Genomic DNA, 12,277 nt, shown 5'->3' with positions numbered 1-12,277 from the left:
GAAATATGGAAAGTTTCTATAACCAGTGGTCCCCACAGAATGCTGGATCGGACTCCTAAGGGGTGTGAATTTACATGAGGTATAAAAGATGTGTGTGTGTATGTGTGTATTTGTGAAATGTACCTCATAGCAGCTGGTATTAAAATTCTTGGTGGTGTGAGAGGGCGTGAGTTGGATCCCCACTCAGTCTGTGTGGAATTTGCATGTCCTCCCTGTGTCTATGTGGGTTTCCTGGGTGCTCTGGTTTCCTCCCACAGTCCAAAGACATGCTGTTCAAGTTCATCTATAGTGCGTGAGTGACGGAAAGAGTGTGTTACACTGATGTATGGATGAGTGACCCAGTGTAAGTAGTGTATCTAGCAGTGTAAATCACCTTGGTGAATAAGGTGTGTGACTGATAACACGACATAGAGTTTGTTGGAAGTGGCTTTGGAGAAAAGCATCTGCTAAATAAATAAATGTAAATGTAACTTTGTAATCTGTGCATATTGCATGTTTCTAAAGAGGGCAACACTGCAGTGTTACTAAATTTTTACTGTCTTCTCTTCATAGTCTCTCATTGAGCAAACTGAATCATTATTGGCACTGCTAATCTTGTCAACCGTGATACCAGTTGGAGAACAATGAACCACAAATTAGACTAGTTAAACCATGGAATTTTCACATTTTCACTGTACTGCAAAGCGATGTACTCAGAGTAAATAGAAGTGCATTTCGCAACAGAGAGTTACAGAGACAAATATATGTGTACCAAATGAGCTGCAGCCTATCCCAAAGACACTGGGCACAAGGCTGAAGGGGGCACACCCTGGACGGGACACCAGTCCATCACAGGGCCCGAACTAGGCACCCAGGCACACAACCAGATGATGGTACTGGAGCAATTGCAGGGCAAACACCTTGCTCAATGGCACCACAGCCAGAGGCAGGGGTCAAACCTCCAACCTTCAAAGCAAAGGCAGCTGCTCCAACCACAACACCACCAGCCACCCTTATGTGTGTAATGATAGATAAATTAAAGTAATGGCTGTTGAAGGACTCAGTTATGAGGCTGTAAGGAGCTCGGAAAAGTTGAGGATTCGAAAGACATTAGATTTGAAAATATTACAATAAAATACTAAATTCATCCTCAAACTCAGTTTTTCATTAGAAACTGTCACCACGCACCCTTCCACCACCTGTAAAAAGCTGCCCTTGTTCACTTGAAAACACTAAATGAAACGATGATTGCATTATTTTAGAAAAGACAACTTGCAATAAACTAAACTGGCAAATAAACTTGCAGATAAAATTACATTTTTTTATGATTTTATTATGCAAACTGTTCTTTCGGAGGCTGTTTTCAACTGTGAATGCCTACAGTTATATGTGAGTGTGTTCTTCTAGACAAGAATACTGCAGAAAGTTTTTTAAATTCTTTACTGAGTAAAGTCACAATGACATATTCTCACAATCTGTTTAATACACGGAAGATCTTAACAGTGTAGCCAAGTTTTATAAATGAAAGCACCCTGTGAAAAAGCCACCCAACCTGGACAAGGTTTCTGCACATTCAGTCTTTACAGGATTTTCTGAGTGACACTCTGTGTGTTTAACTATGCACAATAATACATGATAATGCACTGTCAAAAGACTATGCACTTTGAGTACATAACCATTTTAATTCAATTATTTCAGTGACATTTAGTCTATTTTCACACACATGATGTACCACATCAGGGGGAGACAGTCAAATCAGCCTAATCATTTGGTTCTAATAAATTAACCCAAATTACGATATTTGGCAAGTTATTATGCCGCTTTTTTAATGCATAACAATACCAAAATGTATTGGTAATATATATGTGTTGCACACTGTATTTAGTGTTCTTCCATATATTCACATTTGTTAGTCTGACGATAACAAAACAGAATGTGTATGTTTTATTCACGTCACAATGTTTCACTGGAAATTATAACTGCAGCATTTGAAGCAATGAAGTCACAACACGGACAAAATCAATGTTAAAAATTTCATAAGACATGTATGTCACAAGACACATTTCTCTTTTGTGTGTGTGTGGGTGGGTATGCGGGTGTGTGTCAGTGACTCCAATAGGCCTTCTATGATGTGTAAGAAGAACCCCCCCAATGTAAGATGACTTGTCCAATTGCCTTCACACTTCTCTTCTGGGTGGAGATAAAGAAGATCATAAAAGACTGCTCTGCTGCTTTTACTCTCACTGCACTCTTTCACCACGTTACGAGACACATAAGAAACAGCAGAGCTGCAAACATGGTTGTGTGGACCGATGCTGAGCGCGCTGCCATCACTGGCGTCTTCGAGAAACTCGACTATGATTTCGTGGGTCTGAATTCTCTGGGAAGGTGAGATCTTCTCTTCTCCCCCTGAATCTCTGTAGAGATTTTCATCTGTAACTTTCATTTTTTGTTTTGCAAAAATAATATCATCATGTTGCCGACTGTAAAATTTAAGCGGGTTAATGGAATTACACTTTATGCTTTATATCATGTGTAAGACATTTTCAAGACTTTTTAGTGGCCCTCTTTCCAGCAGCTGTGAGTTTTTCTCATGGTAATAAATGTTTCTATGTCATTACTCTATTTTCATGTGACCCTGTTTGTACCAGGTGTCTCATCGTGTACCCCTGGACCCGGAGGTATTTTGCCACCTTTGGAAACCTGTTCAACGCAGATTCCATCATGGGAAACGCAAAAGTCGCCGCTCATGGAAAGGTGGTTCTAACAGGACTGGAGACGGCCATGAAGAACATGGACAACATCAAGAACAGTTTTGCCCCTTTGAGTGCACTGCACTCGGAGAAACTGCACGTGGATCCCGACAACTTCAGGGTGAGTTTTCTGTATCCGTTCTCACTGAATTGTCTCACACCTTAATACCAAAAACTATAGTAACGTCACTGAAGTTAGTTATGGAGCAAAAGAAGGATTTGTCTTTACGCTTTGTTATTCCACAACTGCACGTGTGCATCGTGAAGCCATAACCAGTTACAGGCTGTATGGGCAGTTCAAAGTGCAAGTAATTATTGATCTTGTTATAGTTTGTGTTTGTTTGTGAAAAGTCCATTTTCTTCTGTTCTCCTTGCAGCTGCTGGCCGACTGCATCACCATTGTGGTGGCTGCGCAGATGGGCTCTGCCTTCACCGCTGATGTCCAGGCTGCCTGGCAAAAGTTCCTGGCCGTTGTTGTCTCTGCTCTTGGCAGACAGTATCACTAATATCTCTCTTTTTGCTGTGAGAATAAACTGATCAATGATTCAATAAAAGTGTAATTGAAAAGAATTCACTGACTAATGTGTAATCACTTTATTCTGAGACATAATCATAAGATCATAAAATATGCGGATGAGTACATTATGTTGCTGCTCGCACACCACAACAAATATGTTTGCAATGATGAACATTTTAAACCGCTGATAAAAAATAAATCATGATCCACCAAAGGTTGTGCCGAAAAGTATTTCTAAGACAATTCAAATGTGTTGGTCGTACAGGACATGCTGGCCCTGTGTGCCTTACGATTAACAGCAATCACTTCTATTTTTAATTAATGTTGGACAAAAAGCATCACAAACACTCTGTCTTTAGCATTTCCAAGAATATTAAACTGAATGAAATGAATAAGCACTACTGTGGTGCAATTGTGTAACATAACCCGAGTTGTTGTATGAAAATATTTAATTGTAAACAATTCAGTTTATTTTATTTTTATAGTGCACTCTTCTCACGCAGTGAATCTGAGTGCTGAACAAAGGATGAGAGACATAATACATATAAAAGGTTGACTATAAATTAAATTACTGCAATAACCATATTAATCATTTAAGCTATAAGTAAGACAACTGGCCATGGAAGAAAGGAACAAAAAACTCCCAACCAAATGGCAAATATGAATATTGTTGTTTAATATGTTTAAAAGTGATACTTTTTTTTTTAAACATGTGTAATTTGAGAAGTGAAAGAAAATTCTGTACTGTAGCATGTTAGTTACAGAGAATTAAACGTTGGTTAAATTTAGTTAGGTGCATATAAAACTAGGTTCATGTAATCTGCTCACTCTCTTCATTAAGATTTTAGTTATTTATGTGAGAAGAATCATAATTTAGCTGTGTACATATAAATTCTAAGTGGAGCAGTTGTAAAATAACTAAAATAACTACCATAAAGACAAAAAATAGGGGGAAGCTATATTTTCTGTTTTGGGACAGCTGCAGACTTTTAGTGGTAAACTTTATCACTTTTGTTATGCAATATGTGTCACATTTTTTATGTTATGAGTATTGTTGTATGTCTTATGCTCATGGGTTGTAAATGATCTTACTGCACTTGAAGAGTGAAACTGAAAGTTTTCAGTAGCTCATTTAATATGTCATAATTCTTATTTCAGGCAAACTAATTTTGTACATGGTATGAATTGGCAAGAACTGTCAATAACAGCTGAGGGTGTTTCCTGAACAGTTCTAATCATAAGCAAAATGGTGTCAGATAAGTGTTACGGGTCAGTTTAGGGTGGACATACTGTAAGTATCAAGATAAATTTAAGATAAGTTTAAGATAACTGGTCTCAGCAGTGGACATGTGGGCTGTTTTCAGGTTGCTAGTGAAAGATAACTTGATTACTACAAACTGTTCATGTATTATAACTGGTGCAGTTTTAAATTCTGTTTCTGCTTTGTGAATTTTTTGTTAAAACAAGAAAAAGAAATAAAAAAATGAATGAGACTCCAAATGGAATGTGTTCAAAAATGCATTCGAAATGGGGTTAACTGAAAAATAATGTGATAGAAATACAGGAGAATCAATGAAATACCCTCAACATTAATGTAATAAAACAGGCCAAAAATGAATGAAAGCAGATTTGATACAATGCACACTTTCAAAAAATGTGATTTTTTTTTTCTTTCTAATGGTCAATAAACGCATATGTACACTTAAAACGATACTTTTTTTGAAAAATCTGCTTGCAGTGATTACAAGTGTTTAACTTGCAAAATAACTCGGAAAATAACATGTGACTAGTAAATAATTTGCTGAAAAGTCTATATAATATGCCCACAGTTATTCATTAGAAGTTAATTAAACAGCTGGAACAATTAAAATAAAGTTAATGGAATATTACATAAACTTCTGCAAGTTAGCTTTAAATACACTGTCATGTGCACGATAGTTTGTTTTAATTTTCATACAGGAAAAATTAATGATTCTTAAGATCTTCTGGTGGATATTTTAAACACTTGTAAAAATCTGCTAAATGAAAATGTATTGTTATCTGAATAAATAAATGTCTTTTTATTTCCATTGGTCTCAATTTCCCATTTAACATTTTCAAAATGGTCTTACCTAGACTATGCTTTATGAATGAAGTTTAATTGAAGTGTAATAATCTCTGTAACAATCTGCTGAACTTCATTTGACAATTTCCAATGTGTATCATCATCATCATCACCAACTAATTTCAAAATCTTTACAAATATTTAGGGACATCCATTTCAAACCAGGGCTAACATTGTTCATATTACTGAACTCTATGAAAGGCAATGCAAAGGTACACCAAAGTAAGAATTCACATAAATTTACTATCCTTTGCGTAAACATTGATGCGATGGTAAAATTACCTTGGACATTGAGGTCTAATTCCAATTAGGTAAGAATGGGAGATGTGCGTCTATGTGTGAGAGCTTTCACAAAACTCTGGAACGCAGCTAACGAATGACCAAGCTGTCCCACTAAGAGTGAAAAAGAATGTGTTTGGAGGAGGAGCATTGTGACTTGTCACCACCATGCAGCAATATAAAAAGGCTCGCTGGAGGTGCTCACACACACATACATTACTTTCTGTACCGTCAAGTTGACAATCCACAGCAAAGATGAGTCTCTCAGTCAAGGAGAAAGATCTTGTCAGGAGTTTCTTCACTCAAGTGTCAGGGAAGTTGGACGAGATTGGTCACCAGGCTCTGTCCAGGTAACTGGCCTTTTCGTTCACTCATAACTCATAAAGATGACGGCAAATCATAATTAGTAAAAACAGCAGCACGGTGCTTTAATAAAATACCTATTTAACTTCGAGGCCCTTGGCTGGCACTTATTAATCAATGATGTTCTTCTGCAGAATGCTGACGGTCTACCCTCAGACCAAGACCTATTTCTCCCACTGGAAAGACCTGACTCCTGGCTCTGAGCCAGTGAGGAAACATGGGAAAACCATCATGGAAGGTGTCAAGGAAGCAGTCAACACCATTGATGACCTTCCTGCAGGTCTCGTCAACCTCAGCGAACTGCATGCGTACACACTGCGAGTGGATCCATCCAACTTCAAAGTAAGTCACTGAAAAGTTTTTGTTTTAGGTTAGTTAGTAAGTTAGTTTGCGTATGGCTTGACATGTTTGAACAAGATATTCTGCAATGTCCTTTGTGAAGTATTACCTTCATAGTCAGAAATGACACACAAAATTAGCACTGTTCTTTAACCTGGAATAACCGGATACAATTTGTTTGCCAGGTATAAAGTGACAGAATTTACTTCTTGCCATGCTCATAAACATGGTAATAAAACATGTACTTTTCTCCACAGATCCTGTCTCACTGCATCCTTGTGGTTCTCTCCATGATGTTCCCTGGTGACTTCACTCCTGAGGTGCACGTCGCTATGGACAAGTTCCTCACCAATGTGGCCCTGGCCCTGTCTGAGAAATACCGATAAATCCTGGTTCTGACTCTATGGCTAAATAAAGCATACAATGAATAAATGAATGGACTGAGTCAGAATGCTTTTTTTTCTTTAAACTGTTTCTTAGCTGTTATTGTGAATGTGCAATTTTGCTTCCAATAAAGCTCAGTTGAATTTGAAGAAATCCCAGCAATTGAGCAGATTCATTGCTGCAAAAGCATCCTAAAATGAGCACCCTTTTCATCTTATAACCATAACACTAAACATAAAACACCAAGATAAAAACAAGCATTTTTAGGGTGTATGTTTGCGAAGATGTCAAGATGTTTAGGGTGTATGTTTATGATTATGTTCATTCGCTCCACGCCAGCCAGACCACTATGTTCTTCCCACGCATGAAGGATAAAGCGCGGAGTTTTTCAGTTCTGGCTCCGTTACAGTGGAACGACCTCCCCCTCTCACTCAGAACTGCTGAATCTTTGTCCACTTTTAAAAAGGGTCTGAAAACTCATTTCTTCCAGACTCATTTCACCCATCATCTCTTAGGATCATGTAAAGTATAAATGTTCACACCTGTAGGTACACACACACACACACATTTTCAGAACCGCTAGTCCCATACGGGGTCACGGGGAACCGGAGCCTACCCGGTAACACAGGGCGTAAGGCCGGAGGGGGAGGGGACACACCCAGGATGGGACGCCAGTCCGTCACAAGGCACCCCAAGGGGGACTTGAACCCCAGACCCACCGGAAAGCAGGACTGCGGTCCAACCCACTGCGCCACCGCACCCCCCCACCTGTAGGTATACATGTTCATATCATGCTTGAATTAGTCCTTTACAGAGCCACTCCTGCAATGTAATGTAAACATTTATATGCATTTCAAACAAAGACACACACACACACCTTCTGAACTGCTTGCCCCTTACAGGGTCACGGGGAACTGGAGCCTACCCGGCAACACAGGGCATAAGGCCGGAGGGGGAGGGGACACACCCAGGACAGGACGCCACTCCGTCGCAAGGCACCCCAAGCGGGACTTGAACCCCAGACCCACTGGAGAGGAGGACCCGGTCCCACCCACTGTGCCACCGCACCCCACACCTCAAACAAATAAGTAAATAAAAAAAAATGACTAGGAAGGTGATTAGGAATTGTTGATAGGAGTTTTATGCAGCCACTTGTGTGATGAACGTCGGTGCATATGGTGAAAGAAACAAACTAACTACACTTAAGAATCACACCTCTGCAGCTATGTCTCATTCTCCTAATGTAATGTACAAACTGTATTTGCTATGAGATGTATGTCACTTTGGTGAAAATGTCTCCTAAATGAATTAATGTAAATATAAGATAATTTTACTTCCAAAACCCCAACTCATCTTGATCAAACTTCCAACAAACATGTATATTCATGCAAATGTAGAATACTCAAGAAAAGGATTTACTTTGGTTTTGTTAAACATACATTCACTCAAAAACTAATTTCTTTTACTTCTGTTAATCTATGGTCATAAGAGTACAATAATCAGATTGAAATATAAAATTGTTCCTGTTAATGTCCCAATGTTAACCCCCTTTCAAAGATGAGACCGACATTGATTGATTGATAGGCTTACATTAAATATGATGAATAGGCTGAGAGCACATTTTTTTCCATGTTGAGCGAGTTAAATTTTAAAGAGTTAATCAGATCTTAATTGCTTTTGAAATTAGTTTTTTGCTTCCTCCCTCCTTTTTTATAATTAATGGCATATGGAGTATGTTAACACTTTCCAAACATGCTAGCATTAAATAAAAGCTTTGAAAAATAGTAGAGATTTATAAAGGTTAAAACAAACAAAGAATTTTATTGAAATAAATTCAAATTATTATTGGTCTTTAGTATTTTAATTTCTTCATAACTGCTGCAGAAATGAGGCAGGTAAATAACTAATCTTATAGCTGAGTTAATATGTTATGATATGTTAGTATTAAGCAATATGTTCAGTATTAAAATAGTATAGTATATACAATTTTAGGGGGGCGTGGGGGTGCGGTGGCGCGGTGGCGCGGTGGGTTGGACTGGGTCTTGCTCTCCAGTGGGTCTGGGGTTCGAGTCCCGCTTGGGGTGCCTTGCGATGGACTGGCGTCCTGTCCTGGGTGTGTCCCCTCCCCCTCTGGCCTTACACCCTGTGTTGCCGGGTAGGGTGTGTGTGTGTACACTATTTTAGTATATATAATAGTATAGTATTAAAATATGGCAAAAAACATGCTCATTATGATGGCTCATAAATAAGTGTTATCACTTTTATAATGGTGAAAAATAGCAGCAGACAGAAGTTGTATTTTTTGCTGATTAATTTAATTTCATGTTATTTAATAATTTCCCTTTACTAAACAGGCAGCAAAGAGGGCAGTGAGCAAGAAATGCTACTGTATGATAATATTATAACACATCTTTGGTATTAATAACATGACCTTATTTGGCATTTATTATAATTTATTATTTAAAAAGTAGTTTGAGTAGTGAGTACTTATTGAGTGAGTACATATACAGGTACATATACTGTATATGTACACTGAGTAGATATTCTGAGTATAGCGAACACATTTTCCATAGTTTCGAAAAACTTCATATTTCTTTAATGCTCCTTATTCACATTCCTCTGTATATTTATTTTTTAGTCTAACTAGCAATGTCTGCATTTATTTGCACAGTAGTTTTAATTCATTTAAAAGATATAAACATATTTTTATATGCTAAAACTGTATATTCAAGTTGTTAATGATGATGGTGCTTTAAAACATTAAAGATTCAAATCTTACATTTACATATACATTTATTCATTTAGCAGACACTTCTGTCCAAAGTGACGTACATCTCAGAAAAAATACAATTTCTGTATCACCTTAGGAGAAAGAGACATGGCTGCAGACCTCTGACTCTTAAGTAAACCTAGTTTGTTACTTTCCACTTTACGCACCGATGTTCATCGCTTGAGTAGGTGCATAAAACGCAGGATAAATGAATCCTGATAACCTCCTACCAAAATTTTTTTATTTTTTTATTTTTATAATAAGATACACAAAGAATCACACACAGTGCCGGAGTAGTGGCTGTATAAAGGCTTAACAAAATAACTTGACGCTAGTACTTTTCGCTGAGTAATTTTTAAGGAACAATGTTTTCAGATGAGTAATATCTTGACTACTCCACCCACCTCTGGTTATGTTTTACTAAATATTGATTGATTCCTTATGAATTCCCAATTCTTTTTTCTTGCACTGTACAAGCCAGCTACAGAAACAAGATATAGGAATTCTTTGCTTTTTTCATTAAATAAACTTTGTTAAAAGCAGTCAATTTAAGCCTCTCACAACACACTTGAGAGTTTCTGCTGAAACATGTTCTCGCTCTCTGGCTCTACACTTCCACCAATGGCCTCAGCTTTTCTTCTGGGTGGAGATAAAGAGCATCATAAAAGGCTGCTCTGCTGCTTTCACTCTCACTGCACTCTTTCACCACGTTACGAGACACATAACAAACAGCAGAGTTGCCAACATGGTTGTGTGGACCGATGCTGAGCGCACTGCCATCACCGGTGTCTTCAGGAAACTCGACTATGATTTCGTGGGTCTGAATGCTCTGGGAAGGTGAGATCTTCTCTTCTCCCCCTGAATCTCTGTAGCTTTCATTTTTTTGTTTTGCAAGAATAATATCATCATGTTGCCGACTGTAAAATTTAAGCGGGTTAATGGAATTACACTTTATGCTTTATATCATTTTCAAAACCTTTCAGTGGCCCTCTTTCCAGCATGTGTGAGTTTTTCTCATGGTAATAAATGTTTCTATGTCATTACTCTATTTTCATGTGACCCTGTTTGTACCAGGTGTCTCATCGTGTACCCCTGGACCCGGAGGTATTTTGCCACCTTTGGAAACCTGTTCAACGCAGATTCCATCATGGGAAACGCAAAAGTCGCCGCTCATGGAAAGGTGGTTCTAACAGGACTGGAGACGGCCATGAAGAACATGGACAACATCAAGAACAGTTTTGCCCCTTTGAGTGCACTGCACTCGGAGAAACTGCACGTGGATCCCGACAACTTCGGGGTGAGTTTTCTGTATCTGTTCTCACTGAATTGTCTCACACCTTAATACCAAAAACTATAGTAACGTCACTGAAGTTAGTTATGGAGCAAAAGAAGGATTTGTCTTTACGCTTTGTTATTCCACAACTGCACGTGTGCATCGTGAAGCCATAACCAGTTACAGGCTGTATGGGTAGTTCAAAGTGCAAGTAATTATTGATCTTGTTATAGTTTGTGTTTGTTTGTGAAAAGTCCATTTTCTTCTGTTCTCCTTGCAGCTGCTGGCCGACTGCATCACCATTGTGGTGGCTGCGCAGATGGGCTCTGCCTTCACCGCTGATGTCCAGGCTGCCTGGCAAAAGTTCCTGGCCGTTGTTGTCTCTGCTCTTGGCAGACAGTATCATTAATATTGCTCTTTTTGTGAGAATAAACTGATCAATGATTCAATAAAAGTGCAATTTAAATGAACTCACCGAATGTGTGACCTCTGTATTTCCAAAAAGTGCATTATAATGCATTCCCATGTGTCTCCTCTACTCATTTCTCTGCACTGGCTTCCCAAAGCAGCCCAGATCAAATGTAAGACCCTGGTTATTGCCTACAAATGCATCAGTAGAACTGCTCCCAGCTATTTACAAGACTTGATCAACCGCTCCACCCCAACCAGACCACTTTGCTCATCTTCTTCTGCCCGCTTGGTGGTCTTGCACACGAAAGGTAAAGCATGGAGGTTCTCGGTTCTGGCTCCGTTGTGGTGGAACGGCCTCCCCCTTTCACTCAGAACTGCTGAAATTCTGTCCACATTTAAGAAAGGTCTGAAAACTCACCTCTTCTGGACTCACTTCGCCCATCTCTCAATGAGCTCATGTATGGTTTAAATGTTCATGTACTATAACTTTATGATCATGCCCAGAAAAGCCTTTACACAGCCGCCACTCATGTATTGTATGTAAATGTTTGTGTACCTTTCAAAAAGAAACTGTAGGATGAAGATCAGGAATCGTCTGTTCTGAGTTTTAAGCTCCTACTTGTGCAATGAACATCGTTGCATGAGTGGAAAGAAACAAACTAAGTTTACCTTAGAATCACACATCTGCAACTATGTCTTTCTTTCTACTAATGTAATGCACTAATTGTATTTCTCTGAGATGTATGTCGCTTTGGAGAAAAGCATCTGCTAAAGGAATAAATGTGTAAAATGACAGAGAAATTATTAAACATTTCAGAAACTCTGCAGATTTAACGCTATGGTGTCATTATATTTCCAATACTTAGAGTGTTACGAATGTTATACTTCTTTTTTTTTTTTTTTAAAAAAAAAAAAAAAACCTGCTCTTTTTAATGTGAAACTGTTGACCTTGTCGGGGGCATGATGGCGCAGCGGGTTTGGCCGGGTCCCGCTCTCTGGTGGGTTTGGGGTTCGAGTTCTGCTTGAGATGCCCTGCGATAGACTGGCGTTCTGTCCTGGGTGTGTCTGCCCTGCATTGGTGGGTTAGGCTCCGGTTCACCGCGAC

The 12,277-nt window shown here is 38.7% G+C and overlaps 3 protein-coding genes across 3 annotated transcripts; all 3 read left to right on the top strand.

The window, feature by feature from the left end:
- The first annotated feature begins 2,275 nt into the window (after nt 1-2,275).
- LOC108939841 (hemoglobin subunit beta-2-like) lies at nt 2,276-3,238 on the top strand. Its single transcript, XM_029246990.1, has 3 exons — nt 2,276-2,367; nt 2,631-2,853; nt 3,110-3,238. The coding sequence occupies exons 1-3, from the start codon at nt 2,276-2,278 to the stop codon at nt 3,236-3,238; spliced, it is 444 nt and encodes a 147-aa protein (XP_029102823.1).
- A 2,649-nt stretch (nt 3,239-5,887) lies between these two features.
- On the top strand, nt 5,888-6,720 carry LOC108940055 (hemoglobin subunit alpha-1-like). The gene is made up of 3 exons (XM_018761875.1): nt 5,888-5,982; nt 6,130-6,337; nt 6,592-6,720. Exons 1-3 carry the CDS (start codon nt 5,888-5,890, stop codon nt 6,718-6,720), a joined length of 432 nt encoding a protein of 143 aa, XP_018617391.1.
- Nucleotides 6,721-10,233: 3,513 nt separating this feature from the next.
- LOC108939900 (hemoglobin subunit beta-2-like) lies at nt 10,234-11,170 on the top strand. The gene is made up of 3 exons (XM_029246995.1): nt 10,234-10,325; nt 10,563-10,785; nt 11,042-11,170. Exons 1-3 carry the CDS (start codon nt 10,234-10,236, stop codon nt 11,168-11,170), a joined length of 444 nt encoding a protein of 147 aa, XP_029102828.1.
- Nucleotides 11,171-12,277: the final 1,107 nt, after the last annotated feature.

The sequence above is a fragment of the Scleropages formosus genome, chromosome 20 (genome assembly GCF_900964775.1).
Source record: "Scleropages formosus chromosome 20, fSclFor1.1, whole genome shotgun sequence".
NCBI classification, from domain to species: domain Eukaryota; kingdom Metazoa; phylum Chordata; class Actinopteri; order Osteoglossiformes; family Osteoglossidae; genus Scleropages; species Scleropages formosus.
This window is presented reverse-complemented; position numbering and strand designations above follow the sequence as displayed.

Bases quoted from the DNA above. Each gene is read 5' to 3' on its own strand.
- LOC108939841 (XM_029246990.1), top strand. From the start codon at position 2,276: ATGGTTGTGTGGACCGATGCTGAGCGCGCTGCCATCACTGGCGTCTTC. The intron at 2,368-2,630 runs GTGAGATCTTCT...TGTTTGTACCAG, and splicing joins GGTCTGAATTCTCTGGGAAG to GTGTCTCATCGTGTACCCCT. The intron at 2,854-3,109 runs GTGAGTTTTCTG...TTCTCCTTGCAG, and splicing joins TGGATCCCGACAACTTCAGG to CTGCTGGCCGACTGCATCAC.
- LOC108940055 (XM_018761875.1), top strand. From the start codon at position 5,888: ATGAGTCTCTCAGTCAAGGAGAAAGATCTTGTCAGGAGTTTCTTCACT. The intron at 5,983-6,129 runs GTAACTGGCCTT...GTTCTTCTGCAG, and splicing joins GGTCACCAGGCTCTGTCCAG to AATGCTGACGGTCTACCCTC. The intron at 6,338-6,591 runs GTAAGTCACTGA...TTTTCTCCACAG, and splicing joins TGGATCCATCCAACTTCAAA to ATCCTGTCTCACTGCATCCT.
- LOC108939900 (XM_029246995.1), top strand. From the start codon at position 10,234: ATGGTTGTGTGGACCGATGCTGAGCGCACTGCCATCACCGGTGTCTTC. The intron at 10,326-10,562 runs GTGAGATCTTCT...TGTTTGTACCAG, and splicing joins GGTCTGAATGCTCTGGGAAG to GTGTCTCATCGTGTACCCCT. The intron at 10,786-11,041 runs GTGAGTTTTCTG...TTCTCCTTGCAG, and splicing joins TGGATCCCGACAACTTCGGG to CTGCTGGCCGACTGCATCAC.